At 36.7% G+C, this 21,178-nt stretch overlaps 1 protein-coding gene across 2 annotated transcripts in view; it reads left to right on the forward strand.

Moving 5' to 3' along the window:
* Positions 1-259: 259 nt before the first annotated feature.
* The window catches only part of paplna (papilin a, proteoglycan-like sulfated glycoprotein), a 42,107-nt gene continuing 21,188 nt past the window's right edge, over positions 260-21,178 (forward strand). For both annotated transcript variants that reach the window (XM_073826647.1, XM_073826648.1), the window contains exons 1-12: positions 260-367; positions 4,185-4,222; positions 4,307-4,382; positions 7,641-7,744; positions 11,868-11,928; positions 13,306-13,408; positions 13,667-13,797; positions 15,708-15,831; positions 15,915-15,995; positions 16,069-16,241; positions 17,983-18,106; positions 20,935-21,061. In XM_073826647.1, the coding sequence (XP_073682748.1) occupies positions 4,332-4,382; positions 7,641-7,744; positions 11,868-11,928; positions 13,306-13,408; positions 13,667-13,797; positions 15,708-15,831; positions 15,915-15,995; positions 16,069-16,241; positions 17,983-18,106; positions 20,935-21,061 (1,079 nt within the window). In that variant the 5' untranslated portion in view covers positions 260-367; positions 4,185-4,222; positions 4,307-4,331. The remainder of the gene's footprint in view (positions 368-4,184; positions 4,223-4,306; positions 4,383-7,640; positions 7,745-11,867; positions 11,929-13,305; positions 13,409-13,666; positions 13,798-15,707; positions 15,832-15,914; positions 15,996-16,068; positions 16,242-17,982; positions 18,107-20,934; positions 21,062-21,178) is intronic.

A 21,178-nucleotide genomic window follows, 5' to 3' on the forward strand; every position in this document is an offset into this window, starting at 1 on the left:
AAAACATTATCACAAATGTACTACAGTAAAATAACTAAGTATGGCATTTGTAAATATGTTAATTGGCGGAAACTATGGTTACTATTTTTGTTAGGGAACTTTTCCTCACTATTAAAATGTTACAACTGAACGCTCCTCTTCTCAGCGCTACAGTGTGTGTGTGTGTGTGTGTGTGTGTGTGTGTGTGTGTGTGTGTGTGTGTGTGTGTGTGTGTGACGCAGTGTGGACATTTAACACCAGTCTTCCTTCACGCGCCTCAGAGAGAGAGAGAGAAAGAGAGAGAAAAGAGAGAGTTCAGAGAGCAGATTAATCAGCGTGGGATGCAAACATCAACTCTGCGAACTTTCGACAGCTGGAACAAGTCAAAGTGAGTTATATGTTTACGAGTTACTGTATATTTCTCATACAGTGTGTTTTCTTGAGGTCTACAGTTGAGGTTCTCGCTAAAACACGAGCAGTTCATCAAACTCTGTGTTGAGAAATAGTTGCATTGATGTCTGTTGGAGATTTAATATTTAACTCTGGATTATTGGTTAAAAATCAGTTTATCATCTGAATGAGTGCTGTTGGATGTCGTTTTTTTACAGAAAAAAAGTAAAACAAACTTAAGAAACACTGAACTGAAAGTAAACAGTACAAGAGTAATTGATGACATTACTTGAAACAAAGCAAGTTCAGATTAATCGAAAGAAGTTTTAAATGTCCTTTATAAACATTTCTTGTCACTTTACATTATTTTAATGACCTTTTGCAATTTCCCTTCAATAGTCATGTGGTGTAAACTTAATATTTAAAATATTTAATTATTAGCATGCTGTTTAGTTTGAGATGCAGTCAAGCTCTATCATCAAGTTTTCTTGTTAAAGTGCCCCTATTATGCCATGTTAAAGGTAGTTAATATTGTTGTAATAGTCTCTTAAAACAGGTTTACATGTATGCAAGTTCAAAAAACACTTTAGTTTTCTCAAAAATTAGATTTAATTTTACCCCGTTTCTAAATGATTCGTAAACGACTCGTGTGAAGCAGTTCGAAGAATCAGTCTCTCTAAACCCCTCCTTTCAGTGAGCCCTCACCGCTGTGATTGGTCAGATGGTGCAGTCCTTTTGGATTGGTCTACCGCTTCAGCGCAAAACGAAACGCCCATTGGCATAACTGAATGACAGCTGTGGAGACCTGTTAATGCATAGAAAAGATAGCCTCGATTTTACCCTATCAATTCGAGCCGGAGTCTGACGATGAAACGGTTGAAGTGGCACATCGACAAGAAACTGTTTTGCAAGCACGACTGGAGCAGGACGTTTCTCAGTGGGTGTCATATTATAACAGTGGAAAGTGCTTGCAATTTGCTTTTGTAAGCGAACCGGGCACACCTCTACGTTGTGAACTTCAACACTGTAACGTACAACCCATAACACTGCGTTAAGCCATCGTTTATCATTATCATTACTTAAACTAATAAGGCAGACAGACAGTCAAGCTGCATCAATCACAATTTTTAGACTACATTGCACTCACAGCTGAACAACAGAACTACAGAAACGCAAGTTAGCCGCTTACCAAGACATGTGCGGGGTTGTTACACACCATAACATACACAAAGACGTATTTTGAACGATCGCTAGAAAATACAATCATCAATTATTAATCATACTTACAGGCAGAAGTTCAGAGGAGCAAGCCGGTCCAAATAAACTGGGCACTGATCCATTTTTTAAAACCAAGCGTTTGGTGAATCTCGCGTTGTAACGTTACTCCCCAAGATTGGAAAAACAGTCATCAGTAAAATGACGCGAACACAACACAAGATTGGCATTGGACTGCTGAGGTGTTGAAAAAAATTAATGTTAACCACTCATTCTTGGTAGTTTCATCTTTCGGAAGGGCATATAAAACAAATTCACTCTCACAGCGCAGGGCGTCTTCTTGACATGATGTAACGTTAATCCACGTGAAAATGGTAGGCCTACTGTTTGTGGGCGGGCAAGTTGTTCACGAAATTGAACGTGGGCGGACATTACGCAAATGTGTAGCTCGTGACGTGTGGCCGTTACAGAAAAAAGATTCGAATTGCTGACGACTCGTTTAGGCGAATGTGAGCCGACTCTTTTTTTTGTTAGACAAAAACTTCATTTATAGTGCACTGTCCGCGTCACAACTTTGCAGATAGTTTATGTTCACATACAGCTACATGACACACTACATGAAATATCATATTTGAAAAGGCATAATAGGGGCACTTTAAAACTTTTCTGTTTTTTAATATATTTTGGCTGTATGACACTTCTGATGACTGTACAGTATGTTTTAATGGGAGAGATTACATAAACAAGTGAAATGTACATCACATTCAATATCTCTAACGTTTTATGAAAGGTGTGAATTGTATTCCACATCTGAGTGAAATCTATACACCTATAGGCTTCTTCTGCTGTTCAGAAAAGCACAACTTGCAGCAGCGTTGGCAGGTGACAGCATGCTCAGACTGGCAGCAAAGCAGTCATTTACTATATTATAGAACTTTCATAGCTTGTTTCAGGCTGTTTGAACATGATTTCTGAGAGGGTTGCTTGACTATCCAGAAGTCTAGTTTATATTGGCATCACTGAGTTGAAGAGCTTTCACCGTTGGCTGCCCCAAATCACAGTTACGGTAATTTGCTTCAAACAATAGTGCCACACATACAGCACTGACACTGCAAACAAACCTCAGTGCTCTCAGATCACTGCAACATCGGGCAGATTCAGAAATTAACAACTGGCTGCTTTCGATTCATGCATGTGGATTTGAAGTAAACACAGGATGATGAGTATAAGAAATTATAGGAGTTGTATTAGTCCAAAACAATCATTCATTTTGATATACAGAACACATTTTTTTCTGAACTGATTAGTGTATTTCTGCTAACTAATCTAAAGTTGAGTTGATATTATGATCTTGGACATGGATTGCCCGAGAAACATTTTAGGGTCGTTTCTCTTGTAATAGGACAAAACCAACAGTCTTTGCACTTGTTGAGATGTTCACCAATTGATAGCAATTGCACAAAATCTTAGCCTCTAAAATTCTGGCAATTTTGCATCATAGTTATGCAAGTGCTCCTGTCTACTACGAGATGATTTGATGTGATCATTTTAATTTAGTCAAAACAATTAATGCATCCATTCAAAACTGCATCCTGTTTGCTACTTCAATTTTATTTCACTTTAAAAACAGAATTTTAATTGCAATATTAGAGGCATTTGAAAGACTTTTGCTTAGATTTTTTATTTTTTCATTTACAGTCTGGATGAGTCAATGCTAATTGCCAAACGTCAGTGCCAGACTAGAGATTTTGGGGAAATATAAGTTGACCAATTTCACAGGAATTTGTGCAATGCATGATGAACACAGATTTTATTTTTAGCGTCGGACTATGAATTAATCTAGTCAAAGGATATGTTAAGCATGTTTGGGTTGGTTTTAGAGCATATATCATTTTAATTTAGTCAAAACAATTAATGCATCCATTCAAAACTGCATCCTGTTTGCTACTTCAATTTTATTTCACTTTAAAAACTGAATTTGAATTGCAATATTAGAGGCATTCGGGAAGACTTTTGCTCAGATTTTGTTCCAATTTACAGTCTGGATGAGTCATTGCTAATTGCCAAACATCAGTGCCAGTCTATAGATTTTGGGGAAATATAAGTTCAGAAAGTTGTGCAATGCATGAGAGCACACTTTTATTTTTAGCTTCAGACTATGAATTAATGTAGTCAGAGGATATCAGACATGTTTGGGTTGGTTTTAGAGCACATATGTTTCAGTGCGAATTTATTGTGTTCAGAATGACTTGAAAAATTGCTATTGTTTTGTTTAGTGTATGATGCATTGTTTTTGTTTACTTTTTTTTTTTTACCTCAGCAATCTTTGCCTTAATGCTTGTTTGATAGCTTGGTCATTCTAGGGTACCAAACGCAAATCTAAAAAAAAGTTTTGATTTGCATGGTAATGATTGCGAATGTTAAATCTCAAATAGCGCTTTATGGGGTCTGTATGGAATGCATTCCTACGTCGGTAATCTAATGTTTTTTTCATAATTCGTGTTTTGAGCTGAGCTGATGTGTCTTGTCTGTTTGAGCATGCACAGCTTCAGGGCTTTTCCAAATTAACAGAAAATAACACCCACCTTTGTCTGTTGCAGGACATTGGGTGTGTGAGCGTTGAATTGGCAAAAAACAGGTATATTTTTCAAGTTTCATTTGGACAGATATTGTGTGGCACAGGTGTTATGGTTTAAGCATCTGTGCTGTGTGATGTATCCAGTCAGGATCGACTCTGAGCCATCAGGATGCTGTCGGTTGTGGTTTGTCTACAGATGTTACTGGCCTCTGCTTTCATGGTGAGTGATGTATTGCAGTTCACTGTAACAGATGACTCTTCCAGTCAATAAATTACACTTACATCATCATGTAAGGTCGATTACAGCTAGGAAATCTGAAGCAGAGACATGTAACTGTTAAGCAAAACATCCTAGCACTTCTTGCGAAAGGCACAAAGCTTATCTACTTTAATATTTATATGTAAATGCTGGCCACTTTTCAGTCTGGAGTACAGTCTGCATATACTCAGAAATGTAATACAGAAATGTAATACTGTATAAAAAGAGTGAAAATACAGTTTATTCAGAACATACGTAATGTTATAATGTTATAATACATGACATCTGCTTATATAGTGGCCCCCAAATATTTGGATACATTTGAATTTTTATTTCATGCCAACTGTATAACTGTCTGAATGTCATTGTATTAGTGTTGCATTCAGAAAATGCAATACAGTGACTTTCAGATTAAGTGTTTGGATATATTCAAATATTAAAGGGTTCAAACGAGTAGCACTGAAACCCTATTGCAATTGTTAGAATAGCCAAGGAGCAGCAATCTTAAAACTGATTGTGCAGACCAAAACGTAAGTCATAGAGACTTGAAACTTGGAGGGATGGTGGTACTCCCATAGCTGATAATGTCACCAAGGCTCGCCCCAATTGCCCTGACGGGGGCGCTACAGTGATCAAAAGTATGTAAATGCTCATAACGCATAAACCGTCAGTCGCAGGCTCAAGTGTCTTATGTTGTTGGAATCCTTGGCTCAAAACGCATGCCTTATATTTTATGCCTAATATTTTCGGGTATTTTGGATTTTTTGGAAATCTTTGGAAATCTGGAAGTCCTTGGTTTTTCACCCGATCGGAACCAAACCAGTGCAGAATGATTCTCTGGAGGCAGGAATCGGAGTTAAATAAACACTGATGTTTATTGAAAAGTAAACGAAAAACAAAGAACATGGTGCGAAACTGACAGAAGTAACAATACATCGACGGACAAAGGGAGTGAGCAGACACAGACTCTTTAAACACTACAAACGGGGCGTGGCTACAAACAAGATAACAGGATGACGAGGGGGAAATACAAATATGGGCATGACTAAACCAATACAGACTCAAATCCTGACATTATCCCCCCCCCCCGAAGGCGCGTCTCGCTCCTAATAACATCCATAGGGGAGGGAGGGTGGGCGCCCTGGAGGCAGGCACACATGAGACACAGGATACAGGGGCGGTCTCCAGGCCGGATCAGGGAGCTCAGGAGGCCATGGCGGATCAGGGGGTTCAGGAAGCCATAGCCAGGTAAACAGTCCATAAGGCCACGGCGGGTCAGGGGGTTCAGGAAGCCGTGGCCGGGTAAACAATCCAGGAGGCCATGACGGATCTGGGGGCTCAGGAAGCCATGGCCAGGTAAACGGTTCAAGAGGCCATGAAGGATCAGGGGGTTCAGGAAGCCATGGCCAAGTAAACAGTCCAAGAGGCCATGGCGGATCAGGGGGTTCAGGAGGCCATGGCCAAGCAAACAGTCCATGAGGCCATGGCGGATCTGGGGGTTCAGGAAGCCATGACCAGGTAAACAGTCCATAAGGCCACGGCGGGTCAGGGGGTTCAGGAAGCCATGGCCAGGTAAACAATCCAAGAGGCCATGGCGGATCAAGGGGTTCAGGAGGCCATGGCCAAGCAAACAGTCCATGAGGCCATGGCGGATCAGGGGGTTCAGGAAGCCATGACCAGGTAAACAGTCCATAAGGCCACGGCGGGTCAGGGGGTTCAGGAAGCCATGGCCAGGTAAACAGTCCAAGAGGCCATGGCGGATCAAGGGGTTCAGGAGGCCATGGCCAAGCAAACAGTCCATGAGGCCATGGCGGATCAGGGGGTTCAGGAAGCCATGGCCAAGCAAACAGTCCATGAGGCCATGGCGGATCTGGGGGTTCAGGAAGCCATGACCAGGTAAACAGTCCAAGAAGCCATGGCGGATCAGGGGGTTCAGGAAGCCATGACCAGGTAAACAGTCCATAAGGCCACGGCGGGTCAGGGGGTTCAGGAAGCCGTGGCCGGGTAAACAATCCAGGAGGCCATGACGGATCAGGGGGTTCAGGAGGCCATGGCCAAGCAAACAGTCCATGAGGCCATGGCGGATCTGGGGGTTCAGGAAGCCATGACCAGGTAAACAGTCCATAAGGCCACGGCGGGTCAGGGGGTTCAGGAAGCCGTGGCCAGGTAAACAGTCCAGGAGGGGGGTAGTCCGGATGCGGCGGCCATCTTGTCCGGGGGCTTGGGAGAGACCGCCATCTTGTCCGGGGGTTCAGGCTTGGCGGCCATCTTGGCAGGGGACTCAGGCTTGGCGGACCATCTTGGTCGAGGACTCAGGCTTGGCGGCCATCTTGGTCGAGGACTCAGGCTTGGCGGCCATCTTGGCCGAGGACTCAGGCTTGGCGGCCATCTTGGCCGAGCAATCAGTCTTGGTGGCCATCTTGGCCAGGAACTCAGGAACGGAGGCCATCTTGGCCAGGGATTCAGGCTTGACGGCCATCTTGGCCAGGAACTCAGGAATGGAGGCCATCTTGGCCAGGGATTCAGGCTTGACGGCCATCTTGGCCAGGAACTCAGGAACGGAGGCCATCTTGGCCGAGCAATCAGGCTTGGTGGCCATCTTGGCCAGGAACTCAGGAATGGAGGCCATCTTGGCCAGGGATTCAGGCTTGATGGCCATCCTGGCCGGGAATTCAGGAACGGAGGCCATTTTGTGAGCAGACACAGACTCTTTAAACACTACAAATGGGGCGTGGCTACAAACGAGATAACAGGATGACGAGGGGGAAATACAAATATGGGCATGACTAAACCAATACAGACTCAAATCCTGACATGTTCATTAAAAAAAATTGACCATGTAATATTTAAGCAGAATGTCATAACTAGACCCTCCAATGAAAATAACAGATTTCGTTCTGGTTATGTATGCAGGACTTCTCCAATCATTTAGCAGGATTTTTCTGATCATTTTGTTAAACTCTGCCCCTGCGAGCTCACCTCCACTTTTGAGTGCCACGCCCACATTTCAAGATCCAATCGACAACCTGTACACAGAACCAAGCCCCGCCCTACATTTTCTTTTCAGATAATTGATTACGCTCTGATGCACATCATAATGTGGCAAAGAAATGTTTGTTATGTTTCACAAACTTCATATGTAATCTAACAAGTTTAACCAACTTTATATGTTATGTGATAGAAACAGATGATTTTCTAACTTGCTAACTATGTTTATAGCAACCCACCAGTGATTACTGGGATGAGTGGGGCCCGTATGGCGAATGCAGTCGCAGCTGCGGTGGTGGGGTTACCATGAGGATGAGACGATGTGTAACCAAGCGGTAAGTAGCAGACTGTCATCACTTTCATAGCCTCATGCATTGGGAGACTCTTTCATTTCCTGTTATTCTAATGTCATCCAATGGCCTTTGATGAGTTTAACTGTTAACTTGAGTTAGTTCGAGGGGTTCATCAGAGCTGAAAATGAGATGGTGAATAGTGCTTTGAGAGCACAGGAGAGTGAGTTATTCTTCTGTAGCTGAAAGGAGAAAATCCAGTTGAAAAGACTGTAAATTGAGACGCGAACCTAGTCAAGGCAGGTCAAGGCAGCTGTGTCATTATTTAGTGTAGGGAAGAGCCTATGATTGAGAGTACAAGTCATAACCCTTGTTTATGTGTTTTGGCTTTAGAGAAGCCTCATGAGAAACATGCCTGGCTTCTCTATCGCTATTCTTAAGATATTATTTACACTCTTAAAAATAAAGGTTGAAAAAACATTGAAAAAAAACCCAGTGCAGATACAATTTGAAAGAATGTGAATTAAGGGGAGACACTGAAGACAAAAACACTGTTTTTTCATTCACCTGTCAAGTTTGAAATTTTGAGCTTTTTGGTTTTTCATTGGTTTTTCAGAAAACATCCAAAAGACACTGTTAAGTGTTTCTTTTTTGGCACTTTATCTATTTGTGTCAATAGATTTCAATTACAATATATATTTTTAAAGGCTTTGGTTTTCTCAAAATGAGTTTTTTCTCCTACACCGAGCCGTAAATCTCCACATCAGTAGCACTTACACAAACACACCACATTTACATTTTTATTCCTGACTACATCCTGAAGGTTTTTACAGAGGGATTTGTTCATATATGATTTGCTTGATTTTATAAAACATTTATTTCCCAAAAAAAATGGTAAAAAAAAATATATAGCTTTAAGTATGGCGTGACAAAATGAGATTCCCTCTGTAAAAACATTTGACTCTGATCCAAAAAAGTAAAAGAATTTTGAAATTGACTTCATCCAGTTTTTTTTTGTTCTAGAAATGTATGTAAATTAGTGCATATTTCATTAAATAATGCCTCATTTGCATATTTAAACATAACATTTTAGAAAACTTGAAATACATTTTTTTTTTTTTACAATTATCAATGTAAACAATCAACTGGGTAAATAAGGTCATGGCTATTAGTTGTTGTTTTTTTTCACCTGCAGTGTCTCGCCTTAAATCTAAAAATTGAGGATAGATTTAAATAGATTTGCTTGTTAAGCAACTTTAATTATCTTTAGTTTTTTTTTTTTTATACAATTTCACAATTATTTTGAAGAGTTTATGGTTCCATTCATAACTGTTAACATCCATGGAAACCTTCGATTGCACTAAAGGTTCTTTATGGTAAAAAAAGATTCTTTAGAAATGTAAAATTTACTTGACACTAATAAAAATGGTTTCTTTTAAGAACTGCTCCCTGAAAGGTTCTTTGAGGAACCAAGAATGGTTCTTTTATGGCATTGCTGTGATAAAAATAAAACTTTTGCGACCGTTATTTTTTAAGAATGTATCATCTGTTCATCTTACAAAAATAATATACAGTGTTTCCTTTGTCACACACACTGGTTTAGTGAAGTTTGCAAGGTCAAGGTCAAGTATGCACTTTAAGAGCAACGTGGTACATTGTATAATTGTGTGTTTGAGTGATAGAGTCTTGGCTGGAGAAAGTCTTCACCAAGACATGGAGAGCTTTGGCCATAAATCTGGGTGTTGGAATCTGGTCTGCATGTTTCGTCTTGCATTTAACTCAGTGAACGGCGCGAATGAAGATGAGGCAGATTGTCTATAAATGTACCACTCCTCTTTAAATTATTCACCTAGTCCAAATTAAGTTCGATAATACTTTCTTGGTCTAATACAAAAAAAAAAGTACAGTATTCCTACCAGTTGTAATCTGATTTGTTTGAATGAAATAGCCTCAGTAATTATGCATGCACAATGCACTCAAAAATATAAACATGCATGTGTGTCAGAATTTCCCAGAAACAGTTTTTAAAGCATGCTTAGTAACTTGTGAGAAATTTAATCTCCTAAATACACTTCTCGCTCAAGACTGAAACAATCCCCCTAAGGCGATGTTTCTGGGACTTTCAGACTTCTCTCTTCCAGCTTGGTGCGAGTGTTTACTCTTGCAGCATTTGTCTCGCAGAGTGATTCAGCCACCGCACCCTGACTTTTACCTCTCAGTATTACTGTCTGTCTTGTGCTGACATAATGTTTAGAAATACTGGAAACTCCACACAGCTGTATCTGTTAATTATTGATGTTATTGATGTATGAGGACCAGTGTTGGGTAAGTTACTTTAAAAAAGTAATTAATTACTAATTACTAATTACTTCATCAATGTTGTATTTAAAATACTTATCTAATTACTGTGTCTAAAAAGTAACTTAAATACTCAATAAGTAATTTAACTAAATACTTCTTAAAATCCCTATAAACCTTGAGTGGACAAAAAATAGAAATTAAACTCTTTAAATAATAGATAATTAAATAAAACATGAGTCAAACATTAAATAGTTTAGCATTTTAGCTTTTTAAATAATCTATATTACATTCTATGAAAACATTCTATAATAATAAACTTTTTTGTAAAGATGTAACCTTCTTTTGGTAAGAAACACAATTCCAGAATAACAAAAAATATATATAATTCTTAAGAAACTTAAGAAAAGTTAAACATGACATGTATCAACCTGTAAACGTGAAACTTAATTTAAAACAATGAGTTTAATAAATGTTTTACTTTATTTAAACAAATCTAAAATGTTATTTAGAATTTCAAGGAGCTTTTATAATACTATCCAATATTTTAATATTTAAAACATTTTAATGACCATTTTTGTAATCATATCATGTGTTTCCACAAAGTGAACTGTAACCTTGCTCATTCAGACACTTTTCTGCGCTACCGAAGTAAAATCAAGTTTTGCCTGTTTAGCAGGAGTTGCCGCAGTTTTATCCGTTGAATATGAAGGATCACACAGAAGTGTTCGTCTATGCTGCCGTGTCAGGTGCTTGAGTACTCGTGCTATTGACAGCGCAGCGGCCGATAGTTTTTTCTCCCCAGGACATAGCTTACATATTACTGTAATGTTCTTGTCTGCTTGTTTCAGAAAACTGAAGTAATGGGCATATTTCCATTTCGCAAAACAGCCACTCGCTTCAGCCGAGTCCAACATCCCCTTTAAGAATACCATAGGAGTATGCAGCAAACTTGCGCGAAATCACGTGCACCTGCACTTCAACGATTTTAAAGCGGCAGAGTTTACTTTCACATTTAGAAGATTAATTAATCAAATTAAATAATGATATTCAGCGAGTTTAATTATTTTACAGTGTAACGCAAGTACATTAAACGTAACTGTAATTAAAATACTTAAAAATGAACAGTAATCAGTTACTCTACTTTTTCAGTGGAAAAGTATTTTAATTACAGTAACGCGTTACTTAGTAACGCGTTACACCCAACACTGATGAGGACAGGAGAATGGAACAAAGCCCCTTTGGACCAGACGAGTTGACGTATGACGTAGTGCAGATTTAGCTGTGTCTCAGTACACACCTATAAGCAGAGAACACTTGTTACGGTCTTCTTTTTGTGTCTGTGTGGGTGTGTTTCTTTAGTGAGGGTGTGCATTTGTATGCGTCTTTAGATTTCTCTATTACGAGACACCTGATATTATTGGGTGTTTCACACTTTTTGTCCTTGTTTTAGGGTGTTGAGAGACATTTAAAATAATTTTGTATTGTATTGTAAAAAGTGCTGTACAGATAAATCTGAATTGCATTGAATTATATTGAATTTTGTCTTAAATGTAAATGCTGCGGATGAACTCTTGAACATGTGCATAATTGAACACTGTTTTCATTTGCATAATGCATTTTGTTTGCATTGTGCACAATATTCTTTTTTGCCAAGTGCCAGTTACCACGTCAAATTACAGTAATGTAAAACAACAACACTGAAGTGGGTGACAGTATTTTTCAGATGTTGAATAAGAATCTTGTTAAAAGCATTGTCAACTGCACCAATGCATACTGTATTTTGCATGCATGCAGAACTGTACTGAACCATGCAGTACTGTATTTTGTGAAAATATACTAGTGTAATTCATGCTTTCTCTATTTTCAGGACTGATGGTGGTCACAGCTGTGTAGGTCCAGATAAGTCCTATCGCTCATGTAATATCCAGGTATGCATGAAAAGCCCTGTTTAATGACCCATGTGCCTGATAAACATAACATTTTTAAATCTGTTTATATCAATTAGTACCATAATAAAAATCATTGCTATTGCACATTGCAAATTGTATTTTTGTTTTGACATTATTAATAACTACGCAATATATCTGCTAATATCTACTAATATCTGTTGTTCCAAAGTTTGTGGTCATAAATGCTTTTGAAAGAAATGCTCTTTTTCTCATTAACACTGCATTTTATTGATCAAAAATACAGTAAAAAAATGTAATTTTCTGAAATATTATTATTACAATTTAAAATTGCCTGTTTCCGCCACTGAATAAAAAATAAAAAAGATAATTGCGACTTTTTATCTCACAATTCTGACTTTTTTTTCTCTCGCAATTGAAAGTTTACTTCTCGCAGTTTACTTTTTTCACAGAATTGCATCAGATAAACTCACATTTCTGACTTTTTTGCTCAGAACTGTGAGATATCAACACAATTGCGAGGTTTAAAGTCAGAATTGGTAGATATAAGGTTAGAATTGTGGGATATAAACAGTTGTGAAAAATAAATAAATTTTCATAATTGCAACTTTGTATCTCACAATTCAGACTTTTTTTCTCACAATTGTGAGTTTATATCTTACAATTCTGAGAAAAAAAGACTGATATGTGCAGAATTGCGAGTTTATATCTCACAATTCTGACTTTACAACTTGCAATTGCGAGTTTATTTTACGGAATTGTGACTTTATTTCTCAGAATTGTGAGTTTATATTTTACAATTCTGAGCAAAAAAAAGTCAGAATTTGCGAGTTGTATCGCGCAATTCTGAGAAAAAAGGTCCAAATTGTGAGATAGCCAGTCCCAATAACCTTTTTTTTTTTTTTTTCATTTTCTATTCAGTGGCGGAAACGGGCTTCTATAGTTTTCTATGTGAATGTAAATCTATATGAAAATGAAATGTATTATGTAGCTGAATTTTCAGCATCATTACTCCAGTCTTCAGTGTCACATGATCCTTCAGAAATCATTCTAATATGCTGATTTGCTGCTTAAGAAACATTTCTGATTATTATGACATAGTCACCACTAGTAAGCTACTTCTAAATATATTGTAGAAACTTAAATTTTATGTAAAGCTGCTTTGCAAAGATTTGTATCGTGAAAAAAGCTATACAAATAAACTTGAAAACAGTTGTGCTGCTTCATATTTTTGTAGAAACTGTGGTACATTTTTTTTACATGAACAGCATTTATTTGAAACTGAAATCTTGTATAACATTCTAAATGTTTTTACTGTCTTCTTTGATCAATTAAATACATTCTTGCTGAAAAGTATTCATTTCTAACCACAAACTCTCTTTCCATCTGAGTCATCAGGACTGTCCCGAGGGATCCAGGGATTTCAGAGAGGAGCAGTGCTCTCAGTTTGATGGCACTGATTTTCAAGGAAAGCGTTACAAATGGCTGCCATACCATGGTGGTATGTACAGACAGGAAGTGATTCTGTATGCCAGGGTGGATTCACCTAAAAATTAAAAATGTACAATGAAATACTGTACATCTAGAAGTTTAGCAGAATGTTCATCAATGCACAGTGAACTCATGCATTGACCAGCGACTGTCAAGCACCCAATGCAAATATAAAAGTAGTCCATATGACATTCATTTACAATGGAATAAACCTAGTTGCATTTTTTAAATCTGTACAGGTATAATGTATCTTTGCTCTTCTGTACAGGAGAAAACCCCTGTGAGCTCAACTGCATTCCCAGAGGAGAGAACTTCTACTATCGGCACAAGTCTGCGGTGGTGGACGGCACACCCTGCCACCCCGGAGGAAAGGACATCTGTGTGGATGGGCTCTGTAAGGTTAGCACACCTTCTTTAGTCAACCATACTTATTTTAACCAACTTACCTGTGTGGATCTCATATGGCTTTTGAAAGATTTGTTAATTTGTCAGGGTGCTCGACTGGTCAACTAATGGATTACTGAAGTCCAGTAGTGTATCTTTAGATTTAGATTTTCTTTCTTTTTTAAAGGAGGTGAATTTAGAGACAGAAGCGCTGAATTAAGAGTGGTTTCTAAATTCATTCTCCATTACAGCACCACTGCTAAAGCCATCAAAACACTGCTTGTGTAACAAATCCCCTGCCCACATGAACAAATTTCACAACAGGTACTGGCAGACCTTAAATCGTCTGCTTTGTTCCTGCTATAATGCTGTTAATACAATTTTAATATAATGAACAGTTTGATTTAGGCTTTTTTCATATCAGGGATATTAAAGTGAACTAGAACTAAAGCTAACTTGAAATAAAATAAACATTAACTAAACAAATTGATTGTCAAAAACAACATTTCTCATTTTTGTTTAGGTTAACATTATTCCCAATTTTAAATAAAATCAGTAAAAATTACAAAAACACAAAACAAATTTACTTTAAAAAGACTTTAACTTAAATGAAGTTAAAATGAGAATATCCATATATACTTTATAACTAATTTAACTATTAATAAAAACTACAATAGTGTCTGAATGATACTAAAATATCACTGATTCATATATGTGACCCTGGACTACAATACAAAAAAAGTCTTAAGTAGCACGAAAATACATTGTATGGGTCTAAATGATACATTTTTCTTTTATGCCAAAAATCATTTGCATATTAAGCAACAATCATGTTCCATGAAGATATTTAGTAAATTTCCTACCGCAAATATATCAAAACTTTTGATTAGTAATATGTATTGCTAAGAACTTTATTTGCACTCTCAGATTTCAGATATTATAGACCATATATGTGATCCTGGACTACAAAATCAGTCATAAGGTTAAATTATACAAAACTGAGATGTATATATCATATGAAAGCTCATTAAATAAGATTTCTATTGATGTATGGTTTGTTAGGACAGGACAATATTTGCCCGAGATACATCTATTTGAAAATCTATAATCTGAGGGTGCAAAAAAATCAAAATACTGAGAAAATCACCTTTAAATTTGTCCAAATTAGGTTCTTAACAATGCATACTACTAATCAAAAATTACATTTTGATATATTTATAGTAGAAATTTCACAAAGAACTTCATGGAACATGATCTTTACTTAATTTCCTAATGATTTTTGGCATAAAAGAAAAATCAATAATTTTGACCCATACAATGTATTTTTGGCTATTGCTACAAATATACCCCAGCGACTTAAGACTGGTTTTGTGCTCCAGGGTCACATATACATAATCTCAATTTAAAAAAATTTTTTGACTGGTTTCGTGGTCCAGGGTCACATTAAAACTTTAATCAGCACACATACACATACATAAAACACATCAAATATGTTTTAAACATGAAGGGTGAGAAAACGATTACAGAATTTTCTCTTTGAGTAAACTAAACCTTTAAGACTGACTATTAATCCAAACATCACCCATCCACCCAACTGTCTAGTCAATTATGGAAATAATGTACTGTAGTTTTGCAGGTGCTTTCTTGTCTGGCTTGATTTTGTGAATATTATGAGTGTCTAAGAGCTTTATAGTCTTAACAATTCATTTTAACATTTAGTCATTTGTTGTTTAGGCTTATTTAGAATAATCAGCCTATACACAAATGTTTTAAATGTATCTTTTTAACAGTAGGAAGACAGTGAAAACAGTGAACTTCTTCATTATTTAAAAAACCAGAAGAGCCTTTAAGTGGCTGTTGGAGATTTTTCAGTGGACTTGAACTAGAGAACAACAGCGCTGTTTCTGTTCTTTGTCTGTTGACAGCGTCTTGGCTGTGATAACATGCTGGAGTCACTCCAGGAAGAGGATCCCTGTCTCCAGTGTGGAGGAAACGGACAGTCATGCAGTCTAGTCAAAACCAATTTCACAATGCGCAACTTGCCCAAAGGTAAACTCACACAAGATCCAAACGCATTTACTTTTTTATGTACATTCCTGTGCCTGAAAAGCAGCTCTGCCTCTTACTTACAGGTTACAATCAGATGTTCATCATCCCTGTTGGGGCGACCTCTATCCGCATCAAGGAAAGTGTACCAACACGCAATTACCTTGGTGAGTGTATGTAAAATCCTAAACTTTTCATAAGCAGAATCAGCCTTTTATCATTGCATTTTTCCTCTTACAGCAATTAAAAACCTGCGTGGTGAGTACTACCTTAATGGACACTGGGTGATCGATTTCTCTCGTGCCACACCTATTGCCGGCACTGTGCTGTATTACCAGAGAGGAACAGAGGGGGAAAAGACACCTGAGATCATCACAGGCCGTGGCCCGACCACTGAGCCCCTAGTGCTAGAGGTGAGAGTCCCTTAAAGTGATAGTTCACCAAAAATTTGATGTTTTTCTGCTTAAGCAGATACAGAGCATCAAATTAAATTTTTGGGTGAACTATCCCTTTAATAAGGTTTCCTGATTTGATTTGTGTGTTTTTTTGTGAACCAATGTTGGAAGTGGAATTTCTTGTAACTAGAAGAAAAACAAACAAACAAAAGATAACCTTTAAGGGCTGTGATTTTCTGTAAAAAGAAAAAGAAAACTTTGATGACTTAAAAATGTAAACACACTCAAAAATATCAGTATTAATAAAAGTTTCCTTCCTTTACATCTATTATTTCCCATGTTTAGTAATTATTATATCTTTATTGAATTTTATATTATTATATAAATAGTTTTTAGAAATACTGATATATAATCAAACCATTTTGGCCAACCTTTGGAGCCCTACAAACAAGCACAGCAAACCTGGAATTTTTTTTAATAATTGAAAAATCACTATTATGTGACCCTGGACCACAAAACCAGTCTTAAGTCGCTGGGGTATATTTGTAGCAATAGCCAAAAATACATTGCATGGGTCAAAATTATTGATTTTTCTTTTATGTCAAAAATCATTAGGAAATTAAGTAAAGATCATGTTCCATGAAGATTTTTTGTAAAATTCCTACCGTAAACCTATCAAAATGTAATTTTTGATTAGTAATATGCATTGTTAAGAACTTAATTTGGACAACTTTAAAGGTGATTTTCTCAGTATTTTGATTTTTTGCACCCTTAGATTCCAGATTTTCAAATAGATGTATCTCGGCCAAATATTGTCCTATCCTAACAAACCATACATCAATAGAAAGCTTATTTATTGAGCTTTCATATGATGTATATATCTCAGTTTTGTAAAATTTAACCTTATGACTGGTTTTGTGGTCCAGGGTCACATTTTATTAGAAAAGAAAGAAAAAAAAGGTTATTGTGCAGCCGTAATTGGAAGTCTGGTAAAGTTTTTTTTTTGTTGCTAATTATCATTACAGAAATGACAGAAATTGAACTCACATCTAGACATATCAGTCTAGAAAAAGCAGAGTTTATTTACATGGATTTGGTCGCCCCATCATAACTTTTTCCATATTGACATCACAACAGGCACAACAGTCCCTAATAATAATAATAATTATTTATAACAATTGGCACCTGTACAACATCGACTCTTCATACAGCTAAAAATAAACATATTTACAGCTGTTTTAACCAGTGTTCAGTGTCATTTACAAAGCAAGCAAATCTGAACAACAATTGCATAATCCAATGATGGTACAGATCAGGATGTTTATGTGATCCACCAGTCCAAACAGAACAAGTATGAGAGGTCACTCAGAATATATGACCAACATTAGGTTTTGGGGAATATGATATAAGCAAAAAAATGACATGAGATATTTAGTCTTGTTTTAAGCAAAATGCACTTAATTTAGTTTTTTTCCCCCCTGGAAACAAGTAAAATTATCTGCCAGTGGGGTAAGTAAAATATTCTTAAAACAAGCGTATTTTACTTACCCCACTGGCAGATAGTTTGACTTATTTCAAGCAAAATGCACTTAATAACAAAACTAAATATCTTACGTCTTTTTTCTTTTCTAGTAAATGCATCTTAATTTAAGAATTTTTAGATATTTTGACTAGAAACAAGACAAAAATACTAAGTAAGATATGCCTTTTTTTGCAGTGTGAGACATAATTTATCATCAGTGTCTTTGTGCCTCCATAGCTCATCACACAAGAGGACAATGAGGGAGTGGAGTACGAGTATTATCTGCCGAACGGACGCTCGACGGAGGGATATTACTGGAGCTATGGCTCCTGGTCTGCCTGCAGCAAAGAGTGCGGCTCAGGTCTGTGTCAAAACGCCTATAAGCTGTTTGCATTTAGGAAATTTGGCAGGCTTAGCTTCTGGGTTCAGTAAAAGCACACAGGAAGAGTGTCTGAGTTTTCAAACAAAACCATTGTACTTTAATGCACAGGTCAATTTTAAAAGTTCTGGATATTTTGCTTCCGCATTTTACACTAGTGGAAAGGAAACATCCAAAATACACATTTCAGTGTTTATTACACTTCAAATTTGGATTACTGCCAGAAAGCAGGCTTTCTACATGAGCTTTTTTGTGAAATGTGTTAAAAATGCATTCATTGGGGAATGTTTGTGTCACAAACACCCTGCACTGATCAGGACAGATAGGGTGTGTGTTGATACAGCCAGCTCCAGTAGAGCCAAGCAGCACATCCTGAGCAACGTAAGCTCAAAAGTGGCACTGTTTGAAGAGTATGAAGGGGATGTTTAATTCCTGGCATATTTAATCTCTGATTAAAGACCAGCTGCAGCAGGAGTCTCCAGGCAGAGGGGATGTTGTTTTCACTGAGGAACATTAGGAGCACTTGCAGTTGGGAAGTGTATCATCAGGGCTTGGGAGGGCTGCTGTTCTTGAGATGCACATGATGATGTTTAATAACAGTTTTTATGAGTATCTAGTAAGAAGGTAAGCAGAAAAAGGCAGGGTGCCAAGATAAAGGCAAGCAGCTTATGCTTAATAACTGTTCACACCAATTATATTATATCAAAAATCACATGAAGATTTAATAATCCGTGTAATTTTATAAGAATAGTAACGACACAGAGAAACGATATTGTTGAAATCACTTTCAGAGCAATTTTATTTTAGATGATGGGCTATAAAAGCATTGAAAGTCAATCAGAATCCCTTCTGCTTAAAAGAGCTCCATCATTTAAAGCGTCAAATGACAAAAGTGCAGCACGCTTATAATAAACAGAACTTTATCGCCTACTTAGTTTTCATTAAATTTTATCTCTTGGTGTGAACAGGCCTTTAGTCCTGATACCTCAGAGACAATTTGAAACGTAAATTTAAAAAAAAGTACTTTGCTCTATTTCTCAGTTGTAAACAGTTTGGCATTGCATCAGATTTTATGATTTTGGTAACAAATCATACTCATTAGAGTTGCACAGACTTGCACTGCTCATAACAGCCTTTTTATGCTGTCATTAAAGCAAAACGAGGACCAAACACTGTGGTTTTTAACAAGGGAAAAGTCTGCTGATATACTGTTAGTACAGTGTTTCTCAGCCTTTTATACTCCACTCATTGTCAAAGACGATATTCAAAGATATTTCTGGTACTTCTGCTGTAATGACAAAGCAGCTCATTGTCAAACCTGTTTTTTATTTACAAAAGATATGAGTGACAATGTATTAAAGTAATTCAATTAAATAATTTAAATAATTATATTGCATAATTCCTGAAGTTTCTGCTGTAACAAAAAAGCAGCATATTTTCAAACTTTTTTATTTACAGAAACTAATGGCAACGTACTGAAATAATTTAAATTCCATATGTACAGAAGTTCAAATAATGAAATTAGCGTTTTAAGTTTTTATTACCAATAAATTTGTACTTTATTTATTTTTATTTTTAAATAGCTGTTTCTGAATGATTTCTACCCAATAAAATATTTTAAAGCGTGACACAACAAAATATTTATAGTCTTTATAATGTCTTTATAAACATTTCCATGACTTCTCCAGGTCTAGAAATCAACCTATTAAAATTCATCCATATATCCAACCCTGGATCAACAAACAAATAAAATTACAAAAAGAAATACAGATTGCATCTTGATATTCGGTTACACTTTATTTTGATGGTCCACTTTAGATATTCTGCTAACTATAAGTAACCTTGCAACTACATGTCAACTAATTCTCATTCATTTGCAACTAAACATCGACTAATTCTCAGAGTTAGGATTGGTTTAGGGTTAGTAGAACAAGTTGACATGTACTTGCAAAGTTTCTTATAGTCAGTATGTTGTGGACCCATCAAAATAAAGTGTTAGAAGATATTAAGCAGACAGTCTACTAATACTCTAATGACTGCTTGTGCAAATTTAGTTGCAAAGTTACTTACTGTTAGTAAGTGGACTATAAAAATAAAATGTTACCTGATATTTAGCTGTTTAAGCTTATCTTAATTCTAGTTTTGTCTAATTTGAATGATTTTAAGGCCACTTTGGAAGTTTACTCTAGCTTCCTGTTGATAATTATTGTGTTAGGAGGCTGCTAATATTATGTTTTACATGCATTTGTTATGGTTCGGGGTTTCTTCACATAATTGTAATGCTTTTATTCATGGTTGGTATATTTGTATTGAAAAATGATGTCTATATTTCTGTAATTTTACATATGTGACCCTGGACCACAAAACCAGCCATAAGGTTAAATTTGACAAAACTGAGATTTATACATCATATGAAAGCTCAATAAATAAGCTTTCCATTGATGTATGGTTTGTTAGGATAGGACGATATGTGGCCGAGATACAGCTATTTGAAATCAGAAATCTGAGGATGCAAAAAAATCAAAAAGACTGAGAAAATCACCTTTAAAGTTGTCCAAATTAGGTTCTTAACAATGCATATTACAAATCAAAAATTACATTTTGATATGTTTACAGTAGGAATTTTACAAAAAATCTTCATGGAACATGAACTTTAATTAATTTCCTAATGATTTTTGGCATAAAAGAAAAATCAAAAATTTTGACCCATGCAATGTATTTTTGGCTATTGCTACAAATATACCCCAGCGACTTAAGACTGGTTTTGTGGTCCAGGGTCACATATTTTTCTATTCTGTCATATATTTTAGGTTACCAGTCACGTCTGGTCTTTTGTACCTTTGATAACGAAGCGTATTCAGATTACCTGTGTGCATCCCTCCCTCGACCCCTCAGCAACCGCACATGCAATGAACAGCAGTGCCCACAAACCCGCAGGTACAGCATTTCCACCTTAAAACTAACTGTAGTGTGTTTGGTGCATTGCATTGACAGTTTCTCTCTCTACAGTGTTTATTTAATTTGATTTCTGCCCACAAATGTGTACAAATTTTG

This window comes from Garra rufa, chromosome 21, assembly GCF_049309525.1.
Source record: "Garra rufa chromosome 21, GarRuf1.0, whole genome shotgun sequence".
Classification (NCBI taxonomy): Eukaryota; Metazoa; Chordata; class Actinopteri; order Cypriniformes; family Cyprinidae; genus Garra; species Garra rufa.